General features: G+C 34.4%; 1 protein-coding gene across 1 annotated transcript in view; it reads right to left on the bottom strand.

Moving 5' to 3' along the window:
- Positions 1–641: 641 nt before the first annotated feature.
- The window catches only part of RPGRIP1L (RPGRIP1 like), a 48,955-nt gene continuing 21,667 nt past the window's right edge, over positions 642–27,929 (bottom strand). The window contains 9 exon segments of the mRNA XM_027684904.1: positions 642–695; positions 697–755; positions 4,137–4,235; positions 9,767–9,886; positions 15,729–15,908; positions 23,606–23,629; positions 23,632–23,706; positions 23,772–23,774; positions 24,792–24,966. Coding sequence (XP_027540705.1) covers positions 642–695; positions 697–755; positions 4,137–4,235; positions 9,767–9,886; positions 15,729–15,908; positions 23,606–23,629; positions 23,632–23,706; positions 23,772–23,774; positions 24,792–24,966 — 789 coding nt within the window.

Raw genomic sequence — 27,929 nt, 5'->3', positions numbered from 1 at the left:
AAAGTTATTTAAAAAAGGTTGCAGTAATTTAATAAGTCCTGCAACTAGCCTAATTTTTTATATTTAATTGATAGGAACTGCATGCATCAAAGAAAACACATACTGAGATTTAATGTGCATAAAATGGATATTAGCATTTTAAAGAGGCAGATTAACACATTAATCCAAGTAATTTTCATATATTGCTTTTAATAAAATCTTCACAGTATAAAATTCTTAATGAGGCTAATCACAGGCATTCCATTTAGCGGGGTGATTAGGGATAACATAAAAGTATTTTTAATCAGTTTTCTAAGGCTTATGGTTTTTTTATTAAAAATTAAAATTTTGACTTGCATTTTTATTACTGTTTTATGCAGGAAAAAATCTTGAAAATGCAAATAAAGCACATCATTCAATCATGTAGGTATTAATTATTTACAAGACGCTGTCCATTGTGGAGAGATTCTTAGCCTTAGGGGGGAAATATAAAAACAAACAGACTGAAAAGTATACAAAACTTTACAACTACAAATCAAGCGTCCCTTCCATATGAATTATACATTAAATATACTGTAAGAATTACAAAGATCTCATCTTTGATGCGCTATCAAGCATGTATTTACACTGGGAGAAGGAACTTCTGTAGGCAAACTTCCCTTTCATGCCTCGGAGTCGTCTTCGTGCTCCTCACAGACCGAACGCGGCGCGTGGAGGGGCCTCCACGGCTACTTTGAGCTCCCCAATTACTGCACCATCATCTCGTGAGTCAAAAACTAGAAAGGGAGCATCACAAAAGAGCATTAGCAATTTCATTTAAGGGTTTGCTTTTGTTCCGGTAATTTTCCGGAGTGTTTGGACAGATTAAAAGGCACCCGGCACACGCAGAGGAGAAATAAAAAAATAATAAAGGGATCTTCCAGTTCAGGTATTTAGCCTACTGCAAACTGAGCACTCTAAGAACTAGAATGTACATCAATGAAAGTGTTAGTGCTCGAATTACCTTTGAAATAAAGAAAACTATTGGTATAATAATTGCCTATATAAATTAATAATTTTTCTCAATATGTAAATATGAGATGTGGCAATATGTAAATTCAAACTCTATTGAAAACATATATACATATTTGTAAATAGTTTTAAGCAAAAACATACCTATTAATGCATTTTCTACACTGTGTAGGACAGGTTCAAATCAGCCTGGACACTTACTAGTATTTAAACAGTAATTGTTTTTTCCAGCTGGTGCAATGCAAAATTATATAAATTGCAAGCTTCTATGTGTTGCAAAATAGTGAGGTATAAAAAAGAAGATAATTCCTCTAGACTAAACTATTTGACTACCTTCATCTTTGTGTCTGTGGGTTTTAAAGTAGTATTTTAAATTTCTATTTTACAGAAATTAGCTGACATGATTTGAAACTGCACTCTTTTACAATATCTAAGTAAGCCCAGAGGGCCAGAATCTCTGCTGCTGTGATTAAAACATGCTGCTAAGTCAAAAATGAGGCTTTTTCCCAGTCCTGCATAAAAAGCAGTGAGGCTGCCTAACATGACTCTAGAAGGAATTTGAATAAAAACAAATAATCTTGACAGCATATTTTTTCAAAGCAAATTATACAGCTGACAAATGGCAAGGTTATGTATTTAGTATATAAACTGGGTTAAGTACTCTGGGACACGCAATGATACTGCATGTTACAACTTCTCGGCTGCTGGGACAGCTCAGAAGAGGTTTAGAGAAGAGAAAACATGGGATAAACCTTCCATTATTTACTCTGTTGAAAGAGCTATTATAGGACAGATTGGATGCTAATCTTAGAGATCCAAACCATTTTGTATAACCTTGAACAAATCGCTCAGTGAACTGTCAACTTCAGGAGCAGACTTTAGGGGACAGTATTGTTTTTACTTATAAGAACAGGATAACTGTAATTACTGATATCAGAACATTAATTCTATTTTCTCGGTTTTCATATTGCCATACTATCTCTGAGGCACACTGGTAGATATGTTGACTGTAGTGTTTTTCACCCATCCTCTTGCTAAGTCATTCACTTGATTGTTTCAAATTTCATGGAGGCCACTTTCACACAATCAGCAATGAAAGGAACAAGATATGAAAAAGACTGTGCTTGGAGTCTCAAAAAGAATGAAGGGTGTTTTTGTACCTTAGAATGACCATATCTTCATGTGGTAGTGTCCTACGAGTTTCCCTGTGCCTAGGGAAATTCTTTTTCCCTCAAACCAATATCCACCTCAGAGGATGTGTACAATATTACTTAGGAATTCTATTTATTGTGCCATTACATTTAAATGAAGTTTGCATCCAGATCTTACAAACAGATCCTTTTACAATGACTTGGTCCAAGAAAATATACGGACATGTTCTTTTGTCATGATCTGACATATGTTAATGTAAAATTCATTTCAGTTCTCTGAAAGTTCTAAATTTTCAGAAAATATGCAATGTTATATGTCCTGGATGCAATAGAATCTTCCCTGGCACCTGCAGAGAAGGGAAAAAGTGTGGATAGGAAAAAGAATAAAAGTATTTCTAGCTATTATTATTACTTTCATGGATATAATTCACACAAAGTAAAAACTAGTTCAAATGATCAGGGGAAGAAATGTTCCTTATAATATTGAAGTAGTTGTCATCACATACTAATGATTGGCTTTTAACAGAACAATAACTAGTAACAAAAACCAGTCTTTCCTGTAATAATAATTCTCTCAGATGATGATAAGGACTTTTAAGAGTTTTGTGAAAGGTGACTTTCAAGGGTAAAAAATTGTATTTATATCACTAATCAATCTTATTAAATAAGAATTATGACAATGGGAATTATGGCCATAAAGTACAGAACAAAAACAATCTTCCAGTAAGAGACTACAAAATAGAGGAGGAGGAGATGTGCTTTTGTACTTGGAGAAAAAGTACTGGTGGAGAAAAGCTTAAGAGGTTCAGCCACAGTAAGAAGTGCATCAAATCTGTATACTATTTTTCCAGGGTATGGAAATTCGATTCTTTGCATTTTCCTTATCGTGTTCCTGGAACTTTGATGCATATTTTTAGTATTTTAGCTACAGCATGGATGCAAATCATGCATGATAATGGGAATGGATAAGAAAGCCTGTTTCTTTCCCTCACTACTCAGCTCCCCATTGCTGAAGGTACAGGAATTAGACACAGCAGTAGAAGTGTAAAAGTAAAAGTAAAAGTGACATTAGCCTGGCATTCCACTAGGGCTGACTGGAATTCTGGCTATTGCAAAGGGTACCTTGTGTGCTCTGCATCCAGTCATCAGGCTGGTTCCTGGACTGGCAGAGGACAGGGACTGTTTGTAACAGATTTACTCTCTTCACTGAGCTTTACCACAGTGGGGAAAGAGGTGGACAAAGAGGTGGGAGAAAAACGCACACTGGTAACCACGTCCCTGCAACCACGAGGAACAAGAAACCCTAAGCAAGGACAATATTTTCCTCCACTGTCTATGAAAGGACCAAGTAGCCTTCTCGAGTCTTCTTACCAGTGTCATAACAATGATCCTACGGCCCAGGAAATGGAAGATTCCACACCTCCTGCTCACCTCACCTTGCTTTAATGAGTCACAGTGAAGGTTTGGTCACAGTCCCTTTCAGAAGGGTGTTCACACTAAACTGACATCTTACCAAACCCACCAATATTTCACACTGTCTGGGAAACAGGTTTCATATGGAGGACACAAGCTGGAGGTACTCTGGGAGTTACAGCTCTAAATAAGATATAGACTTTAACAATACAGAATCACTGACATAAATTTTAATAAAAATATATATTTGTAGTCCTATTACAATGAAGCATGATGTACAAAATAGCGAATTATAGCATGTGGACATGTCTGGAAAGTTCTCAGGTTTTATGAATGAAGTACTATGAGCTGGGAATGCTCTTCGGCTTTGGTTTTTAAACATATTTTAAGGACTAACAGCAGCACACAGTTTTTGTAGACTTTTGCAAAAAATGTGGAAGCCATTAATTAATATTAAAGAATTTCTTATTGACAAAATGTCAAACAATTACTTTCATAGTAATCCTTGCAGAGAAAAGTAGAAATTCAACAAATTATTTTTAAGCAACAGAAATTTACAATAAACTGATCTGTAAAACTTACCATCAATGTCTTGTTCAATGATATTTCTTTGCTTCTGGAACATCTCTTTCAAACTGACCAGAGCAAACCTGATATCAAGATCCTGTTCATCTTCGGGGGATCAATGACCACATAAATTTTAGGATAAACCAAAAAAACCAAACAAAAAATAAAAATTAAAAAAACCAACAGAAAAAAATATATTTTACCTTCAAAAAGGGTTGAAAATCAACTCTAGAACCAGAAAAAAAGGCAAATCCACATTCTATTTTACAGGTGGAACACAAATAAGAACTCTTTATCAAGTAAATTCAACATTTTCCATGACAAGAATTGTCTAAGACCCCCTTTTTTAAATCTTCCCCTTTTCTTTAGCATTATTTAGCTGTACTAGAAGGACAGAGAGGTTTAACCAGAGATTCGCAGCCGTATAGAAATGTGCCATTTTTCTTTCCCCTCCCCACCACTCTGTGGTACAATTCTTGTTCACATGGCCATACAAGAAACTATATAAAATATACGCTTTTGTTTCGTGAACTTAAATTACACCCATTGCATCCAAGTATGGCTTTCCTTCTAAACACATAATTTCAGTATTGGGTTGGAGCTGACTTGAGTTAGTGGCTTGTGTTGGGGCCAAAAACACCGAGACTGAGAAAATGACAGGAATTCAGAGCTAACATTTGGTATATCTTGGCAATGTTGCTCAAACTGTGAGTGTTTGTGAGCTTTACAGCCTAAAAATGTTACAATAAGCATAATTTCAAATGGGTAACAATCAAGTTGTGTAAAATCCACGTCTAAGGGAGAGGATATGTCAGACAAAATACAATCAAATATTCCTAAAAAGACTTCAAACACAACTACTACAATATGTTTTTATAGTAGTTTATTTTTGTGTTTGTCTCTTACTAAAAATATTTATCATAGAAAATATATATGTAAATATTTGTCACTAAACCCAGTCACCTACTGAAAATAAGAAAATATTAATAAATTTTCTGGAGGCAAAAAAAGGAAAACTATCACAGCTATTTCCAACAGCAGGTGGCTTGACTGAATATAATTCATTTAACTTGAGATTTTGGCACAAAGCTAAGCAGCAGCAAAACAGCCCAAACCCAATCAAAAAAAGAAATACTTAGATCTGCAAGATAAATATTAAATTGAATAAAAACAAGTTAAAAATTGTAAGAATAATTTGATAAAACTGTTGGGTTTTGGGAACAGATCTGTTTTGTTATGATGATTCAGTGTCAACGTTAATCTCTTGGGGAAACCAGCGTAGCAGTTCAGACAGTGACAGAAGAAGAGATTCATGCTGAATTAACTTTTATCACTATTACCAAAATTTTCACTAAAATGTAAATTAAAAGCAGGCCTAGTAAAATTTGAGACAGCATCTTATAGCCAAAGGGGAGTGTCATTCATACAGACCCACCCTGTGGTTCAGATCAAACAAAGGTATTTTACATGAATAGGTCAAGCTTCAACAAAACAGATGAAAGTAACAGCCCCTCTAACACCATATAGTTCCAATATGCTTAAAAGATGATAATATTGGATCGAATCTTTGCTGCTAAGCAGGAAGGAGGATCCATCTGGATCCCACGGGAATACTCCAACTAGACTCCAAGAATGGTACCACAATCACTTTGAGTTTTGTACTTCACTTTGAGTTTTGTACTTTTAAAAAATATCACAAATGCTTTGAGAGAATATTTAAATATGATATTTGGTATGCTTTGTTTTCTTCATTTACCAAAAATTGCAAGAGTTCTATTTTCAGGTAGAACTGCTTAAAAAGACACAGTTCAAACTGCCTGAGAACCTATGGGACATGAACAGACCCCTGACCCTGCTTCAGCAGCCAGTGTCCCACCTCACCTTAACACTGCCTCAGTTCTGAAAGAAACTTTGATGGGAATTGGTATATCAAATTTATACAAGGATTTCTTACATGGATAAAGCTATGGAGAGTGTTCCTCTCCCATACTTCTCTCTGGGATCCTAGACTTTCTCTCTAACTCATTTCCACATTTCATTTCTGTAACACCAGTTACTCACTTCTTGCAAGAATCCAAAACTTCCTGACAGAATAAGAAGAAATTTTGACATCCTGGTAAAAGCACCATGTGGGAAGATATTTGCTAGCCACTGCAAGAAAGACTAGAGAACCAAATGAAACTTGTCTGGCAAAAGAAAAGTGAAAAAATAATAAGTGCCTTAAACTTAAAATGTGTTTTACAGTGAAGAAGAAAAGCCTGGACAATTATTTATTATGGTTGTTAGGATAACACTTAAAGGCATTCTCACCAGCAGGTAATTTAGAGTGACTGGACAAAAGTTCTTATGCAGCCAAATCTGATTCTAATTTTTTTTTATTCCACAGATCAGCCATTTTTGAGCAGGAAGGAGAAAACTTTGTGTGTTAATGTTGCATATTAATGTGAAGCTAACAACTGTACACCTGCTCTACTCCCCTGTAACATGGATGCATAGATTTTCTTGGGAGAACAATGACTTCATATAGTCTGTTTCTTGGAATAACAATCATTCCCCACCAAGAAATGATGCACCTGTCAGGATCAGCCTGGAAACCTCTTGCATAAACCTGTTCACTCTTGTTATCACAGCAGGGTGACTGTTAGACGCACGGATTCCTCCACTCCTCACATATGTCTCTCTTGACACTTGTCAGAAGAGCACACACTTTACCTCCAGGTCTGCAAGTATTTCAAGTACAGTCTGGCATAAGGAATCAGGTAACTTCCTCTACATGACCAAAATTTCCACACTCTTAAAATGCTGAAAGACAACAGTGGAAGAATAAAAAATAACTTGACACAGTTACAGAAAGTTGAATGGACTGCCAGAAATGTGTCCTTTTAACTGATTTAAAGACTTGAACACGTAATGATGGGGTTCAGATGGTGAAATAATAATTTTGTGTCTTTTTTTTTCCCACAAAGTTTTTGCAAATATTAGCAAGTATAGCTTCCTAAAATAGATAAAGAACTTGAATCTCTATTATACAGAAAAAGGCTTCCCGTGCCACATATTACAGCCATAGGAAAAAGCAAGGGTTCTGAAAAAATCTCCCTAAAAATGACAGAGACAATGACTGTCTGAAAGCATAAAGATGCTTGTCAAAAGAACTATGCTCATATATTTTACATAACTCCATTTAACAGCATATTTTCTTGATTTTTTACACTGAATATTCTTGCATTTTCTGCCACTATTTGTTCAAATATGGAACCAAAGTCAGTATTTCTAATAAACACTTAAAATTATTCCATATCAATAACTGAAAGAAGAGAAAAATCAACTTTGTTTTGAAATCTTATCTTGAAATGAACAGTAAACTCCACTCCAAACAAATTTTAGACTGGATATTAAAAAAAATTATTTACTGCAAGAGTTGTCAAGCTCTGGAATGGGCTGCTCAGGGAACTGGCAGAGTCACCAACCCTGGAGGTATTTCAAGTGCCTTGGAGGCACTTGGGGACGTGGGTTAGTGGTGGAACTGGCAGTGCTGGGGTATCAGTTGGACTTGGTGACTCTAAAGTTCTCCAACCTAAATGATTTTAGGATTCTATAAAATAAATATACTTTCCTGTATAAATGCCATGTCAATCTACATTTATTTACTTGCAAGTATAAACTAAAAGAGTATAAAGCTGTGAAATGCACTGTTTTTAGGATCAAATTGGCTCTGTTTCAACTATAGAACTAGGCTATAGTTGCAACTTTGGCTTAGCAGTAATTCTGCCACAGCAGTAATTTTGTGTATTATATTAATGTATCTTTTAACACTTGAGAATATTTATCTTTTTCAAGAGAGATTCATTAAAGTGACTCTGCTTTTGGAAGACAAAATCAGCATGTGAAGAATCTATTTATTTATGTTCCAATACAGATCCAATCATTATGAGTATTGTTTCTAACAACATTCTTTGTGACAGGAAAAAAAATAAATTAATGCACTACTTAATATACATAATACACTGTCTATGCTCTATAATCTGGCATAGCACAAACACTAATAAAGTGTCAGGCACAACCATCTGCAGGCAATTTTCAATGATATTTATATCCTTGATAATTTGGTTTCCTGAGCTTTAAAGCATTAGTTTAGTTGAGTTCCTGTTTCAGCTGAAAAAGCTCTGATACTAGTTTGTAAAGCTTGTGATAGAAAACACATGTTGATACAACTAGGCCAGGTTTAAAATACATAGAGTTGGAAACTTTTGGTGTATGGGCAGAATCTTTTCATAAATTTTGTTTCTTGGTGGTCCTTGCTAGGATAAAGTGGGGAACTGGACTACTGATGAAAATCCTGCCTTCCTGTTTAGTCATGACAGAATTGAAATTTCACCACAGGCCAAGCCAGACACACCAATAACTGCAGAAAACAACTTACCTGGTAACACAGAGGACAGGACCACGATGGCACAGGTAGAAGGTGAATGTGTCTGGTCAGTGAAAAACCTTACTGCTGTTATTTTACCTTCTTTTTACCTCAGGTTTGTAAAATAGTTAATACAGATACCTAAGTATTTATAGGAGAAATTGCAGCACACAGACTAGCTACTTGCTGAATTATCCCTCACGAACCACAAAAAAAAAAAAAAAGAAAAAAAGAGTATTTTATTCTCAGTATTCTCTAATCTTAGCAGAACGTGTTTCAGTAGAATGTTACTCAGTTTCCTAATCTACATGGTAAACTCAGTCTTCTCCTTGCTTATTAAATGATTTTATTTTTTTTTTAAATCTCCAAACCTAAGAATGTTTTGGTATAATATTTCCATCCCAAAAAGTAATCATTTCATGGTGTTCCCTGCTCCATTCCAGTAAAACCTGTTTTCTGGCCAAAACATGAATCTCAGATACAAAACGGAAATGAAATGAAGAGAGATCACTCTCTTTCTCACTGCAGAGTGAATCAGTGATTTGTGGATAAACACATATTTTAAAGATTTACAAGTAACTCCAGCACTTCAAATACAATCAGCAGGTATTCTACTCTCCTGCGAATTAAATCAATCTTTAATTTAATAATTATTCCATTCTAATGAAGATTGACCTTTAAGAGAAAACAGGATCAAGCGATGTCATTCATTCTCTCAAAGTAATGCACACATGCTATTGCAGTCAAAAAATTCGAATAAGAAAAAATTTTTTATTACAATGGAATTGGACAAGACTAATATATATATGTTTTTGGAAATTCTAGGGCCAAGGAACACTTTCTGCAGCTCTTAGACTCCTTTTAGTACTCTGAATTCAGAAAGCAACGAATGTACTACACTACATGGGGTAGAAATGCACTTTTCAAATTCATTAGTGATAGAATACTGAGGACAGAATCTCTCTTTTGCAAAATAAAATTGTTAAAAGTAAAAGAAGCAAACAAACAAACTCCCAAACCAAAACCCAAACCACAGCACTAAACCAACATTAAGTGAGGCTGCAATCTTCCACACCACATGAACCTACTCAGGGAAGAAATAAGATCAGAATGCAGGTATCATTCCTAGTGGAAACGAATTTTTTTCTACTTAGTTACTTAGGTAGGTATTAACTTTTCAAGGATACCTCCTCAACAGAGACAAACAACAAGGCAAACCACAATCATTATTTACAAAGATCTATAATGGAGCTTTTCAGCACTAACATGTACCTGTCAGTGTTTAGATCTGGCTTTAGAAGAACAGACTTGAGATACTCTTTTTCTGCACAATCATCTGCCTTAGCCACATTTATCACTGCAACACAAATCAGAATTAATATCAGTATCAATTGTTTTTCACCTTTTAGAAGAAAGAACATGAGGAAAAGAACAAAGGAAAAATAAACATTTCTTTCTTTTTTCTAAGGAAAAGCAGTAATGTTACAATCAAATTTGAGAGGTCATGTGATCTAATGGTGTGTCACTGGCAGGTCTATGTGCACACTGTCAAAAAAGATACAAGCAGCATCTAAGCATGCCACACAGCTGTCACTTGCTGTTAATGGCAATAGCAGTCATGATTTTAAAAGCCAGTGGTCTTTATTGCTTTGTATTTGAAGTGATTTACTGCATTTTCTTCCACTGAGGAAGCTAGTGATAATGATAATGTATGGCAGAGTGCTTGTCCTTTTTGACAGCCTCAGTAATTTAATCCCCCTTTCCTGCCACAATATTTCAATAAGAGAAACCTCTAGACCAATGGACTGGAGAAAATCCACAGCCTGGGGAGTGTGTGCGAGTGCTCTGAAAGCCTCTCACTGTTTTAATTTAAAATACAAACACAAGGATCAGCTTTTAATTTTTGGACTATTAATATGACCTACAGTGAAAGTTAGCCTTGGTTTGGAAAACATATTAAAAGATTGAGAAACATGGTTTTAAGAAATTCTTCAAGAAGTTTTGGGGCATCTTACATTAAGAAAGTAGCAGATTTCTCGTACATGGCATCAATCTGCAAGTATCAATACACTATTGTGAAAGACTATAAAAATTGAAATAGTTTTGAATTAATTTTAATTTTTTTTGTAAAGAAAGGAATGTAACTGAAAAGGTTTTGATAGGACAAAACTAAAATTAATATAACCCTCTAAGAATCAAACATAGCTCTTCATTTGTTTTCATTTGTTTTTGAGGGGAGGAGGTGGAGTTAGAAATTTGTCTGTCATTACGTTCCAGCATTTCTAATATTCACTCTCTTCTAGTTACTTCTCACTGTACTCACAAGAGATCTTTTTCACTCTCCACATCACAATAAAGTTTCCTTTTCCTGTGCACTGACAGAAATCTTTAATGTATTTCACTGTCAAAAATAAACTTATTTGTATAAAAAGAAAGTACCAATTCTACCAAGGAGCTGAGTATTGGAATGCAGCAGCATGAGCAGAGATAAGAAGGCCTAAACTCCTTGCAGAGGGATTTACTGAAGGACACCTCTACTGAAGTCCTAGGAAGCACACCTTTCAGAGCTATTGCTTTTCCAGTTTTCTCCAAAGCTGCTCCTCAGCTCTTACTTGGCCAGCAGAACTGCTCCTAGGAGTGGGTTACTATCAGAAAACAGCCAGTGCAGTTGCTGAGTCATTCAGTCAAAGGAATCTGCAATTTGCCACCATTTCTCTACTAACAGAAAGCAAAGCATTGGTGTTTTACCTTTGAATCCTTAGTTTCCACCTCACAATTTCTTACTTTCCTAGGTTAAAAGAAGCTGTTATTGTCATCTGCTATTCTTTTGGACATGTGGATGACTTTCCACATGTGCTGCTCTCATGGCCAAGTGCTCCTGGGGCCACCACAGGAAGTGATGGGGAGGCAGCAGGGAGACACATGGACAGCCAGAGAACTTCAAAGGAAATGCCACATCAACAGATTCTTCCCTTTCCCATAAGCATCCCAAATGGAATTTCCTCAATTTACTAATTCTGTATCTAAAACAATTTAAAATGAAAATTATTTACAAATCCAAAGAGTTCAAATTCATTTCACTCAATGGAAAAATTCAGACTGGTTAGTAAAACATTCAGCACAAGAACTCCATTCAAGTCTGGGGAAAATTATTAACTATTGCAAAAATATATTTTTAGATCCTGGTGAATAACATGCTTTCATATCACCCCATAGTACTGCCTGAACTTAGAATCACAACATTGCTTCAAGGCATGGAACATCTCGTGTTTCTATCCAATTAATTGCAAAACTAATTCAAAATTAACTTGTGACAGTTTGCATCTAAGATTATAATTTTAAAGTTATCCTAAAGAAGTACTAAAAGGTGAAGATTACAATGACCCTGGAAGCTTGTCAGAAATCTTTGCAATTCAAAACACTAACACAGCTGTTCTGTTATAGCGTATTTTTTTCATAGTTCACATTCTAAAAAACAGCTCTGTGATGAAGCAAAGTTTCATCACAGTGAAGAGATTCATAGTGTGGACGTTTAATGGAGAAAAGGAATAAACACACAGAAATATAACGTCTTCTGATGCAAAGCCTTAACATTTGAGTTATACTGAGGAATCCACCTTTCAGAACAGGGATCCTCAGAAGTTTATTTCTAATAAAAAATACACTCCATCATCTTTCCCCCACCTCGTGTTCTTTTGGTCTACTTGCATTTCAAGTTGTTCAAAGAGCCACCTATTCACTTATGAGAGAAAAGTTTTCGAGAAAAGAAAGCTTTCCAATTAAATTTCAAATAAATTCTTTGCAGCATTTCATAAAGCTTTCTTCTACTTCTATTGCCTGTTCTCTAGAACTACTGTATACAGTGATAAGAACACACTTCAACCTTCTATCAGCCTTGCTTTCTAGTAATTTTCTTGCCATCCCAGCATTTTCACATTTGAGTCTTGTTATTTAATAAAATAAGAATGTTTTTTTATTAACAGCATTTATGAACTAACCAGAGCTTCATCATTTAATTAATCGTGGCCCTGATAAGAAAAATGTTTATTTTACGGAAACTAACAGTCAAACACCAATAGATGCATTTATATGTGTGGGAGACTGGGCTTTGTCTGCTTGGACTAACATGTTTCCTTATGGTTTTCTGACTGTGAAACTGCCACTACTTTAAAGAATATATGGTGACATGACTGGAAAACTTCTGGCACACAATTTCAAATTGAATTGAAAAGTTTAAATATCAGTTAATTGCTTTCTGTGATCAGTAACTCCACCCAACATCAACACAACGTTGTATGTACCAAAATAAATCCCACCAAAAAATCAGAATCTTTTCTTTTCACTAAATATAAAGACAGAGTCATGGTGTGAGCACAATTTGGGAAGCTGCACTTTTCTTTGAGTTTATGGGACTGTAGTGTTTGGAAGCTTTCTTGGATATTCTAATAACTCTTTCCACTGCTAACAAACACACAGCTCCTCAGTCAGTATGGTCAGCAGTAGATAAAGCACTGTCATGGGAAATCAAGGGGTATGCATTGCAATCCTACAGTGTATAAACTTCCCCAGTCAAGTTGCTGTTCCAAGACCTTGGAAGAAAGAAAATGATCTTCTAACCATTCCTAGTGAAAAAGTCACAGTAGAAAAATCCCAATTTATGCCACGTTACATGCTTGAACCACCAGTGAAAATGGAAATTCATGGGATCATGTATGTCCAGATCAATGGAGCTCCACTATATTGTTTTTCAACAAGATTTTGTTTATCTTCTGATATCTCACGTGTCAGGCGACGACAGCAAAGGACACACAAAAGGTATGGAAAACATTCCAATGTTTTTTAAGCAGTGAATCTCACAGAGCCTTCTGTATCAGTTAAGATGATTTTAAAACAGTCAAGCTTTTCCAGTTACAGATAATATAAAATGCTTTTTTATTATAAGAATTAGTGATTTTTTAGATTACTTATGGACTTACCCTGATTTTCTCCATGCAGAAATCTAAAAGACTATTAGGTTTCTTCTAGGCTCCAAGTAAATTTCTTTCTACCCATGCAAATCTCATTTTTATTAAAGACAATATTCAATTAACCTCAAATATTCAGCATACTCAAATCTAATTAGACATGAATAAGAGATGCAGCAAAGCTATAGTAAACACACATGCAGATTTCATTACTATTATCTTACTGGCTTCTCAACTGGCTTTATCAAAAAGCAGACTCATTAAGTTTTTTCTCCCCTGTACGTAAAGCTAATCTTGAGTAGAAATTAGATGACCAATCACCTAAGCAAAGCTCTGCAAATAACAACCATATCGGTACTATGCCGCAGAATACAATCCTGAAGCAATTAAGACCAAAAAACACCTTTTCATACTGATTTGTTAGGATATTTGGAAGTTTAAACAGTTCTACAATTGATACTTAAGCAACAAATAGAAAAATCAAAGTTATGAAGCCAGGTTATGACTAACAGAAATAATACAATATAGCACTAGTAGATTGGAAAGCCTTATGAATCACAGTCTCTACAATACAATAGCATGACATTATTTTCAAATATCACAGCTTGAAATGTATTGAAGTTTCATAATTGTCTTAGAAGTCTGAAATTTTATTCTCTATTCATCATAACTTTGCTGTATTTTGCTAGTTTAACTTTGCAGAGTAAATACGTAGAAAACTAATACTGTGCTTGCACCATACCTAGAAATCAGAATATTGTATTATATTGTATTATAATCAAAGCAATGAGAATTCAAGATGCAAGAGAAATCAAAAGTGTTAAAAAGCTTTTATTGGATTATGTTATTATTTCAATGAGGTTTTAATACAATTATTTCAGTTATGTCTGCCTACCTAGAACTTTTAGAAGTGTTTACAGAAGCTAGCAAGATGAATATTGTTCAGCTCATAAAAAGTTATTATTTATGTAATGTCTTATTTAGCATATGACGCCACAAATCCCATTTGTTGGAATGGGAGCAGCCTCAGCAAATGAAAGACGTTGCAGCACTATTAGTTTTTGTGGTTTTGTTTTTCTTCTCTAAAGACTTACAAAGATCACCATCCTCAGACTCATAAAAATTAACAATTGTGCCCTGTCCTCTACTGTCCCTCTCAAATGGGCAGTCCCACTACAGCAACAGTTGATGATCATTATCTAGGAGGGATTTGAGTCTTCAACTACAGGATAATCCAATAGTTTATAAGTATTAAGAGGATCTAAACGAGTGAATTCTTTGGCAAGTCACATTCTAAAATCAGGTTTGTAGATGGTACCAATTTTAAAGATCTGACTATGACACCACTTTTGCAAAGCTGCTTTTACAAAATTATTTTTAAAAGAATGTTTAAATTGAAGGTCTGTGGATTGGTTTGTCACAAATAGCAAACTGATTCACCTGCTCCAGGATACTCTCAGATAAAAGTCCAAGACAACTTGAAGCACTTAGACTAAATCTTAAATGAAACAGACTTTAACAGAAAAAAAAGTTAGCCAATAATTGAAATACCATGAAATAGCAGGGAAAATATTTAACAAGAGAATTATCAATTACTAGAATAATTCTACGTATGCTATAATATATAATTGTATATTGACATAAACTACCTTTAAATGTTCATTTATTAGAGACTAGCACGTGCAACATGCAGGATTAAGTATCATGAAGTAAATAGCAATGTATTAGTATTAAATATGGATGAATAATTTCCCATTTTAAAAAGTTCTGATTAGAGGAACACTGAGTATTCGCAAGTGGTGATCAAGTCCAATCACAAATTTTCTCTTTCCAACCATATTTTAGTTGTATATGGTTGATAAGATGTTTTTCTTTTGCTGTATCATCATGCACCAATAGAAAAATTAGTTCACGATGCTCTTTTAAAAAGAATACATATATTTATGTATAGCCTAATTTTAAAATGTATGTGCTCCCAGCATATTTAAATTTACTGTTACGTTACCATTTCTTCCACAAGGCTACTTCAGTATTCCATTTTATAGTTAACAACTGCATCCTTACCTCATTTCTTAAAAACCACCACTAATATTTCCCAAAATATTTGGAAAAAAGATGAACAGTACACAGATAAATGCAAATATAATGTGCAGGAAATAGGCTTTATTACAGGCATTTTCATAAGACAGAACTTAAGGGAAGACACACACCTGCTCAGGAGTACATCCCACTCACCAGTGCTACACTTACAGTGACTCCTCTGACCACCTGTTGGTTTGGGAAGTGACAGTGGGGTGTCGTCTGCAAGGAAATAATTTCATCTGCATTCCACACACAGCTGCTGGATTGTTTCATCTGAAGTAATTCGTAACTCAGTATGACCAAGTGATGTAATTTTAATCCAGATCTTTTCAACTTCCTATTTAAAAACTGAACACTAACATAATACAAATTATTTTGTGTTTCTTGAAGTGTTAACACAATACAAACCTACATCCCTGTAAGTCATGGGCTGCTTTGCACAATTAACACTGATTGATTGATTTTGACATAGACACAATGAGAATGTAAAGCCCCAGGATTTGCAGTTAAGAATATTGTTGCAACAGCTATTGATATAAATTCAGTGTTTAAAATATTTTTGCAATAGTCATAGTCTTAGGGAAGATTAGGTTAAAGTTATCTTTATGTACAAACGCTATCTGAACCACTAATTTTAGTTGCCATTATTTTTAGCTACACAGCAAAGTGATCCTGTAACTGTTTGAAATAGTTTCAGTGATATCAGGTACCAAAGTTTTCCAAATGAAAGAGAATTGTTGGTGCCTCTTGCAGACTATACCACGAACAGCTGAATAAAAATCCATCAAGTCACAAAATATCTAGGCATGTAAAGTAACACTGTATCTACACGGAATTCAAATTCATACACTGAACTTGCCTACTTAAATCAAACATACCTTTAAAAGTTAAAATTAGCAATAAGATAATAAAAGTAATACCCCAATTGTTCTTCACCAGAGCCTTTTCTTGTTATCTTTAACCAAACTCACATTTTTTTCTTCCTTATAAAAGTGTTTCATTGTGTTTGGCAAGGTCAGTAGTATTGTGTACAGATAAACTGTAATCAGCTTTATGTATTTAAGTGTGAATGTCAGACTCAACAGAAAGAGTCACAAGTATTTCCTTAGGTAACTGCAATTTGAAGAAAGAAAAGCCACCATGGGTTCCAAATTGGAGCATTGAAAGATGACATTCTTCAAAGAGCAAACAGAATACGTTGGAGTACAGAAATGTCAAAAATATTTTTTTTTACTTCTTTCATTTCTTTTCAAGTTCATAACTTTATTAAAAATATTTCCCCTACGTGGAAATATTTTGACAATTTTTGATTGTAAACTTAAATCACTTGAAGTACTAAATCATATTCAAAAGATTAGCTTTCGAGATTCAGTGTTTGAACTGCAAGTCAATATTCTAATTTATTATGGAGATAGCTTACATTTTTCCAAGTAAATTACATAATTAATCAAACTGAAAAGGAGGTGTATCCTATTGTAAAAATATCCATCATATAGAACAATTTCCATTGCTGTCAAGTCCTTTCAATATTTGATGAAGTAATTTTACCCCCTCTTTTCAAAAGACATTTCCTTTTATTATGTATCCTAAGACACTTTAACTAAAAACCCAAATCTGAATATTTCAATAAGGTTGTTTTATTATTCAGTAGATTCATGGAAATTTTACTAGGATGACAGAAAAAATTCCACACCATTCTGTCTCCACTAATACAGGTACATGGCTTCAGCTGGCAATATTACTGGGATTAGCATAGAATGATGAAATATTTAAAGGAATTTTTTTTTTCTAAAATCTAATAAATCAAATGACTGCCAAATGTCATTAAAGTGATGGTCTCTGACTTGAATATGCTTTTCATATTCAAATTTGAAAAGAAAGAGATGAAAGCCTGGAAAGGTTACTCAGTTTCAACTAATAACCTCAAGCACTCTACATTCACATGCATAAAAAATGAAATTGGCTCTATTGTCTAATTTTACTTCAGAAACAACTCTTTTCTTCTTGCACTGAACAGATGTATTAGCATCTGTATTTAAAGGGATATGCTGAGTGGTTTTGTTCGCCCCAAAGTATTTAGCAGCTATGTCAGACTAGTTTGTACACAGACAGTAGCTTATGAATCAAGTCCAAATACAATATCCTGTATTATAAAGTATTCCTTTTACATATTTTAAAATTTGTTTGACATATTTAACACTTGTAATTGCATACAGTAGGCAAAGAATATTACACTTTTTCAAGGCTAATGGGGTAAATCCAGGTATTCTGCTTTCTAACTTATCATGAAGCAAATAACTGAGTCATATTATTAGAAAATTGCAAGAAAAATAATAAATTAATTTGGATCTTAACAGTCAAGACTATTTTGAGTTTTATTAATGTTAAACATGAATACAGCATATAAAAAGGAGAATACAGGCTGATTAACAAAGGTATTTACAAATAAAAAATATAGAACTGCTGAAGAACAGCATAGCTAGCATGTCATATTTCACCACTAATACAAACTCACTCATACTATGTGGCTAGGCTTAAAACACGTATAGCAACAACATATGATAGGAATTAATTTTTAAACAACTATTTATTTTTCTATGATGCAGACTGAAATGTTATTTAAATCTTTTCCTAATTTTTTTTTTTTTAAGCCTTGGTCTCATTTATTAGGTACTATTCAACTGAACAATGAAGAGCTTGTCAATTACTGCCCACAAATCATTCTATTTTAATGGGAATAAAATTATTCTTTAGCTTTAGAATTTAAAACAAGATATAACACAAAATTTCCTCTAAGAGAGAGAATGGGCACATATTAAAATAAAGACTATTAAATTCTTTCAAAGAATCTGAGAAACTGGTTCAGTGCTTTCATTTCAGGTGAGGAAAACAAAACATGGGCAAGATACTTAGTCTATGTCAGAATTCTTTCTCTACCTTTTAATACCAACTCTGTAACTGGTGCTACCCAGAGATTTGGAAGAATCACTGAACTCCAACAAGCTTCAGGATTTGGGTTAAGTACTAAATGCATTGGATGTTTCGTACAAAATTTACGTCTCAACTTTTCTCATCTCTCTGAGATTAAGAAACTCTTTTATTAATTCCACAGTCAGTCTTGACTGCCACCTTCAAGAAGCTGTATGTTCCATATTTTCATTTCCTTTTTGGTCACACTAAAAGGCTATGACTTTGATGTGAAAAATAAAATTCCAGATGACTCAAATGGTACACAATAGCATCCCACAGAAATAAGTCCCTTCTGCACAGAACAGCAGAGCTGAAAAAACCTTGCTTATAGGAACAACATTCCTATTTTTTACATGCACAGTTTAAACTACTATGTGGCCCTTGAAAAACTCAAAGGGAACTTCTAAATTGTAAGACCAACTTGAATCCTATATTGAAAAATGCTCAAAAATACACTTTACATACACTTTACTCCTTAACATTTTATAAATTTATTTCCACTTGTTTTCTTCTATTTCAGGTGGAGAGCACATAAGATAAACTACAAGCTATTCTCCAATAATCACAATTATTCATCCATTTACTATCAATACTTCAATCACTATCAATATTAATTGATTGACAAATATATTTATTGAATGACAAGTCATCCTCTTCCTCTATCAAGTGCTACATTCTTGTGATCATCTTATTAACAATGTCAGAACAGAGCCACAAAGGAATGCTATCACAGGAATGTCAATGTAACTCAAGTGTTCAGAGACACAAACATTACTCATTAAGCAATTATGATTAACAGGCAACATAGAATCATATCCACATAAAAATACATATCACAAAAAATTATTCTAGTCCTGTATGCAGTGACTTTTCATGTTAGGAACAACATCTTCTATTTTTACCTTTTCCCCACAATGGTGTAGATGTGAGAACAGAAAGAGGGATGTGGAAATGCTCCCTGTTCCTTCTCCAAGTGGATGGGACTTCCTACAGTGCATCCACTTTGGACTCTCCCTAAGACCTGGGGCAAAGAGATGTGTCCTTGTTGAACAGCTCTTCTGGAGGTGAATCTGCTGTGAAAGAGGGAAAGGCACATGTCATGTTCCCCTGCACCACTGTTCTGCCACGTGCCAGGAGGAGAACACAATGGCCCAAGGTCAGCACCATAATCAGGTTTGATGCAATCCCCTCAGCTCGGTCTAGAATTAAGAATACACTGAACTAAAAAAAAATCTATTTGTGACAATGAATACAACTCTGGTTGCTGCCATTTTATCCAGTGCAGAGTCCAAATTCCTCATCTTTTGAGTGCAGTTGTAGTGGAAGAAATATATCAAATTGCACATTTTTAATATAACTGTTATTTTTATTTACAGTTTTATTATTTAATTTTTGATAATGTATCCCCCCCTCACCATTACAGTATTGTGTGGAGACCATGGAGACATTAAAAAATTAATAGAATTTGATTCTCATAATACTCAGTGTGAAAAAATTATGCTTGGTGATATAGACAACACAAATAATCAAAATTAAAATTTAGTTCCAAATGCTATCCTTTGATTTTTAAACTTCCAGTCAGAAAAATATTCCTTTCTATTTGTAAAGTCACCACAACCTACTTCCATGTCCACAGGCTCTGATAAACAGTATCTCCAGCAAGCAACTGAGGATCATTCTTATTCATAACCACAAAAAAATTACCAGTGGGGTTAAAAATTACTCTTGCTGATGCTTTTCCTGTGGGCTTATGCATTCAGCCTTAAATCTGACTTTCTACTTAATTTCATATTCTAACTAATTAGTATTATTTGTTACCTAAAAAATAATGGGTCACCTAGTGACTTAAGATTCTGTAGTTTTCAATCATTTTAAAAGTGGTTGTTTGGGTTTTTTGGTATTACTTCACCCTCTTATTCCATTTCTTCCATCATGAAGAATGACTTTCAGTACATGCTTCCAATTACAACTTCAAAGTACATTTGACAAGTTGTAAATCCATCATTTCTGCACAGTGCCTACTCAAACTTCTGTCATCTCAAACTTTATCAGTGGCAAAAGACAACTTAGGTATTGCCTGGATTCTTTAAACTTTCTCTTTTTCACTTTAGTTCCTGGACTATAGTGACCATGACACAAACAATCACCTCAATGATGGAGAATGGCAAATGGTCCTTTTTAATCTTAGATCCACTACTACTCCTTGAAAGTACTGACTATAAAGTTTTAATAAGTTATTTGTATCTTATTCTGATAAGATGGTTCTGTTTCATGAATTTTATTTCTTGTTTTATTAAATATGCTGGTGCAGCAGTTTTACTTCCCCAGTTTCTTACAGAAGAAAAGCACAAAGCAACTAGTTCTAGATAGGACTAGGAGGATACAAAGGATTAGTATTTCTGGCACAGTAGAATCAAGCCAACTCAGTAACACAAGGTAATACTAAAACCCGAAAATTTTATTTCTCTAAATTCTGATTGGATATTCACAAAACAAGCCAGTTTGAGGAAAACATTGAACACTCAAAAATATCCCTGAAGCACACTAAAGGCACTCAAGTCCTGCAGAAAATTAGTGTAAAGAGAAATCAAGTCAGCCAAAATTTAAAACTGTAATACAATGTCCAAATAATTTTCTTTTTTCCAATGAACAGAGATATTACATAGGAGGAAATGCACTAGTCAAGCAGTTGTACAAAAAAAGCATAATAAAATGTATCTATTGCTTTGCTATACATAGGTTTTATACTTTACATCTTCTCACATTTGCACAAACAGGCTTCATTCACCAGGAGAACCATGAGCAATTGGTATTGTTCTTTAATGGTGTTTAAGAGGGATTTTCATGTCAAAACTAATTAGAACTTGAGATCTTAACTTACAGGTAGAGGTAAATGACAGTTATCAAAAAACTGCTATTAGAGCAACAGAATGCACTCACAGTAGCTGCAACAAAAAAGAGAGACCTATAGAAAATAACAGAACCAGCACTGAATAAATTGGTTTTGCCAGTAATTACCTTATGGCACATTTTAAGACAACTTGGAAGCTGACAGCAGTAAATTTTATTGTGATAACTGAATGCTGTATAATCTCCTGTAAGGATACAGCGTAGACATGGGGGTTAAAGGGAGGAGGGGATGGAAGAGAAAAGACTTTTTTTAATTTTTTTTTTTTTTAAATATAAAGACCATGCCAAAGAAAATGCAAATTCCCAGTTTTGATGTCTATTTTGAGGATCTGAAACAAGGCTTTTAATCAATGTATTATACATCAAATTGATAATGTTAACTTCTGATTATTCAAATGTATGAAATATTCATAGAGAACTGTCCAAACTTTTACATTTCTCAGACTTCTTTTCTCTATTAATTATCATGCCTGGAAGCTTTTTAGTAAAAGCAGCAGCCATCAGCCTGACTGAACCTGACAAGCTAGCAAGGCCCAATTACACTGGCACTCTGTGGCACTTTGATGTACTGGAAACGAAAAGAGATAGGGGCAAATTGTATAGCACATTATGTTAATGACTTGATTTAATCCAGCCACTAAACTTTATGTAGCCTGTTAAAAAAGATGCTAACACTAATTATGCCACTTTGGAAAGGAAAGAAGGGGACAAGCATTTCATACCGACAAAGTGAAGCTCATAAATGTTGTAAATGAAATGAAACAAAATGAAGTAATCTATGATTAATCATACATCATAGACAAGAAGAAAAGAGAAAGAAGCAAGTGGTACAGCTAAGTACTGGAAAATCTGTTAGATACCCTTTATGATCAACATATCTAAGAAATAACCATGAACTGTCTAATTTGCAACATGCAAAAAACCCCCAGTATGATCTTAAATGGCTTAAACAGTTTGGCATACAATTCAGATTTATGGGATAATTAGCATAACGATCTCTAAAAATCACAAGTCTTATTTACAGTGTTTGATTACCAGCAGGATATTTATCTCAAAAGATAAAAGGCAGTGATTTTTAATCTTAAAAAAACACAAATTCAATAACAATTTTGACATGCTGTATTCTATAATTAACCCAAGAATTCAAATAAACCAAGGCATATTTTTAAAATCCAATTTGTATCAAACATGTTGTCTTAATAGTTTATAGCTTTTATTGTTTTATCTATCCTTTGTGAACATGCACTTTGTTACCAGAGGAAGAGATCAATGGAGAGAGGTAGAAACTGATGAACCTGAAATGAATCTACACACAAAAATCTCTCAGAAGTGTTCTTAAATAATTGTGATAAAATAAAATACAGCATGACTACGAAAGTATAGAACAAGTTTTTGACTTACTAGTGATGAGCAGCAGTCATTGTAAACGATTAGTTCTCAAAATTACAGGTGAAAATTTTTTATACAATGCAATTCTTTCTTCAAAAGTACCTTTTGTATCTTTCTGAAGAATATACAGGCGATAGTATTACTGAATCCCTTCTACAGCTTAGAAAAGAAGGAGCAATATTTCCCATACAAAGAGTTGCTTCTTGTTGTTAGTTGCTTTGTAAGATGTCTCACGCCTTGAAAAAAAAATTTAAAAAAATCAAACTACCTCTAGGATATCACATTGCAGAGCATTAAAAACCATGAAGACTGATAGGATCTAACAGTACACCTCTAGTCCTTTAAGAAAAGGCTAAGACATGAGAAAAGTATTAACTGTTAGAGGTACTATCATCAATTTTAAGTACTAGTTTCGTATTTTTTAAGATAGTTCAGTCAATGTTAGATCTAAAAATATGAAATACCTTCTTTTTTTTTTTTGGAAAGACTGTTCAAAGTAAATTTTCCAAATTTGTATTATGCTGTGTTATTTTGTATATATGACTTCATGCTAATTAATTACTGGTTTTAAGAGTACAGGGACATCATTGGTGTACTTGTTCACAAATAATGATAGAAAAAGAAGTACAACTGAAGTGACTGGATACTGTACATGTACAACTTTATTGAAAACTGATGTTAGATATAGCAAACCTACTATTAGAGGACATTATGCTTAAAATCTTTTTCTGTCTTGCCAAATAATTGCCATGATCACTGACTCAGCTGTTTAATATTCGTGGATCTGAACTTCAAATAATACCATCATTGCTGTCAGTTTTTATTGATTCAACAGCATCCTCATCTTGTCTACCATCTTGATCTGAAAAAGAAACATTAAAAGAATCAATGTAGTCAACCCCCCCTGTATTGTAGTTCATCTGAGACCTGCTGAGGAATCTGATAACAATATATTTGCTTTTCTAATAAATGAAGAATAAGTGCCAGAAGATTAACACTGCAAATCAATGACCTTTTGAGTCATCTAAGCTGTATTTTTTTCTGTTTTTAAAAAAAACCAAAGTGTTTCCCAGATGAAAGTTAAGGATTGGAAGGATGTAAGTCCTGTGATGAGATGAGGTATGAACAACTGTTAGTTTTACATAAGAACATGGCCTGAATTTGTGGATTTCCTCTGATTATGTTTAACACCATGCACATGTAGAGAAGAATGTATCCTTTTTTTTAATAAAAAAGTAGTTCTGTATGCAGGTGGATTGTTTTCTAGAGCATTCAAGGTTTTTTCTCTGAAGCAAATTACTTAGCACAACAGGGATTCAGCATCATGTTTTCCCAATTTTTCTAATGAATTCTTATGCAGAAGCCACAAACAAATGAACATAAAATTTTAGCATTCTGCTTGTGCATTTACTTGGTATTGTGGACTTGGTTTATTTCAATGATAAACAGTTTAAGCTCAGAGGTGGAACAGGATGACCCAGCTCTTATAATCTTTAAATAAATCTGCCTCTAACAACTTTATGTCACAAATATGATAAGACATACTACCCCTCTCACTGTCTGAAAGGATTTCTGATATCAGCATTGGCTGTTATCTGCAGACAAAAGGAGCACATTCATTAAAATAGTCTTTAGAACAGCATAGTTCTAAGGGAGAATATAAAGACATTTAAAATAGAAGCCAGGTTTCCTTTAATATTTTATGAATCTAGGTCAGATACCAGATTTTTGCATTCAATTACAATACAGTTTCCATTTGGGAAGAAAATAACACCACCATATCCACCACCCAGCTTCAGCTATAAAGTACACCAGAATATAATTTCTGTCATGAAGCTTCTCATAATGAGGCAGCTCCCACTGCTAGTAAGAAATGCTTAAGAAAATGGAAAGAGACATAGATTTATTAACAAAATACAGTTACTTATTCATAAAAATGAATTCCACCTTCTGGTTCCAATTCTTCAGTTATTTTTGTCTTGTCTCCAGAAGTAATTGATGTTTGGTCAGCTAACTGCTCCTCTGACAGATGTGAGAGCTTTTCTTTCTCCTGTTGAATTTCTTCAGTCATCTCCTCCACCTTATCTGCTAGCCTTTCTTGTTTAACCTCCTGTACCACGTGCTACACAAAAAGATAAACTTACAGTCTTTATAACATCCCTTCAATAGTAAAAGTTACTAAAGTTCAGAACTTGAAGAGTAATGGCCAACATTCATTATACACAGCCTTTAAACAATGGTATTGCTTATGCAGCACAAGAAACAATGAGAAGTTGTCAACTGCAGTAACAAATAATTGATACAGTAAAAAGAAATTCTCTAATGATGTGTATTTGTGAAAACGTAACTATTATAATCATTTGGTACCTGTCAACATATATACAGCCTCTTAGATTTCCAGATTCATTTATATTTCAGCTCTTTCAGTTCTACAAGACTCAGTTAAAAAACAAAGCAAAACAAAACCCAAATAAACCCACCCCAACAGCACATTATTCAGTTAGCAATTTCATAACTTAAATTATACAGTATTTTCTGTTTCAAAAGCAAACTAATATCATATAAAAAAGAATCAGCCTTGCTACAACAGAAGAAACATGCTATCTAAGGTAACATAACTTTAGTGCATAACTTACTCTAAAGTAATCTTATTATCTTCTTTATCTTTGAGTTCATTTACATAATCATAGTTCATCAGTGGATACACATTACAGGGTTATGTCCAGGATGGAAACTTACTGATGACTGAATTCAGTCATCTTAAACCCCATAAAAGTGAGGCCTGTTGAGCCCTCCTGGACTGCAGGAGCCATGTTTGGTCACCTCCCCCTGCCTGGGACACCTCTCAAGGCTCACAAAGGCTCAAATCTGAGATACTTGCAGGACCATCACTGAAAACGAGGCCTGGGCTGATACCACCCCCCTCCCATCTTCACATTCATCAAGGTGCAACTCTTGGTTGTTAGGAAACACAATGGGATTTATGTGATTAATTCACTGAACCCGTGGTAGATACCTTTTAGGTTGATAGGTATCTGTACACACAGAGAAATAGGTGCACACATCACTTTACCTGTGTTCACACGAACTGATTGAGGCATGAATGTTACTATGTCAAATCTATGGTTAAGTCACTGTTTATAATTGTGGTGAGCCCTACGGAATTGCTTTGTAAATGTTAAAATATTCAGCGTTTAAGTGGTGCTAAACTTTTTTGCACCCTAATCTTTGCATCCTTATCCCCCTTTGCATTCCTGGCTTCAGTGTAAATCATTCCAAATTGCTTCTAATTTGATCTTCCTTTGTCTGTTTTAACTTGTGTAGTGAGTAATAGAGTGAGCCTTGCCATCAAACTCTGTAAAGTTGTATTTTCACAAATTCATATTAAACCCTGCTTTTGCCAAAACCTTTGGCAGTGTTTCTTTAAGTAGCCAAACCACTTGTTCACAATATATGTCTAGCATATTCCAAAGTATCCCACTTCTCCATCATTTCCTCCTGCTATATAATGGTAATTTACAGAGGGAGGGCAAAATAATCTTCATCCAAACAATAAAAGCTCAAGAAGCGATTGGATAATGCTCTCAGACTCATGGTGTGACTCTTGAGGGGCACTGCATAGGGTCAGGAGCTGAGTCCCTTCCAGCTCTGGATATTCTATGATTCCGTACTGTGTGGGTGACCATGCACTGGAACAGGCTGCCCAGAGAAGCTGTGGAGTCTCCTCTCTGAAAATATTCCAGAATCCTGTGCCATGTGCTCTAGGATGAACCTGCTTGAGCAGGGAGGTTGGACCAGATGATCCCACTGTTGTCCCTTCCAACCCAAACCGTTCTGTGATTCCATGAATATTTCTGCAATAGCCTTTAGGGAACCGAAGTGACAGGAGGGTCCTGCCATTCAGTTTTCCCACGCAGCTATGCTATTTTTCATGAGGATCCACTCAAAGTCTCTATTTTTTTCCCCATTATAATACTATCAGCACTGATCAGAGCACACTTGGATCGGGGTTGGTGCTGCATTCTGGCTGCTGCTTAGTTTGCTTCCCCTAATTGTCATTGTTTTTCCCTGTACATAAAAAGTACACACTTTGAAGACCACTGAGATCCATTTTGCTTATTATCCCAAATAATAGTATGGCCTATGAAATTTTCATACTTATAATATCACTTTAAATTCAGCATTGCATAGTAAAGCTGTCAGTAACAACTGTCAATATGTCATAGCTTCATATTAATGTATCTTAAGGCATTTTTATTTATCTATACTCATTTATTTAGTATCACTTAAGGCCAGTTTTGCAAACACTTGCTGTGGTCAAATAAAATGTTTAAATATTCAATCTGGTATTAGAAGTCAGTAGAGCTACTCGGAATCTTAATGGTAAGCACATGATGAACTCAAGCCATAATCATAATAAAGATTATTCACAACAAGTTTGCCCACTTCATTCCACAAGGCTGTTCACAGAAATACACTTTTTAAAAACACACACTAGAAGAATCAACTGTAAAAATATTTAGTTTACTTCCTGTCTGTGCTCTTCTTTTGTAAACTTTATACTGGCACAGTATATCACAGTGTTGAGATAAAAAAAGAAAATATTGCAAGGTCTTAATTATTCACTGAGAAGTTGTCCTACAGCATGAGAAAAACACACATGAAATAATCTGTTCAGTAGATTACAAGAAAAATATATTATTGTAAATGCATATAGCTGTAAATAAAAATTGGTGTATACTGAAAATATTAAAAATTTCTGAATTAATAGTTAATTAAAATTAATTAAACATGGCCAAGAGCAAGAATGGGCTTCATGTAACTTTGTGTAGTACATAGAATAGTGGTTTATAATTTGAGAGAGATGGGCCTCTTTTCCATAAGAACTTCCAATGTAGAGAAGAAATACTGAATAAAGAGTAAATATTAACCCAACAGACGAAGAATAAATACAGCTGAAATGATATGAGCTTCATTCAGCATATAATCTGTACTGGGTCAATTTTTGTACTTAACGGTTAATCATAACTTTAGTGTATTGTACAAATGTACACTTAAAAGGCAGCATTGAGATCACCAGCAAGA

Source organism: Neopelma chrysocephalum, unplaced genomic scaffold (assembly GCF_003984885.1).
Source record: "Neopelma chrysocephalum unplaced genomic scaffold, ASM398488v2 Primary Assembly neopelma1_68, whole genome shotgun sequence".
NCBI classification, from domain to species: Eukaryota; Metazoa; Chordata; class Aves; order Passeriformes; family Pipridae; genus Neopelma; species Neopelma chrysocephalum.
The sequence above is the reverse complement of the archived record's forward strand: the minus strand, read 5'-3'. Positions and strand labels throughout refer to the sequence as shown.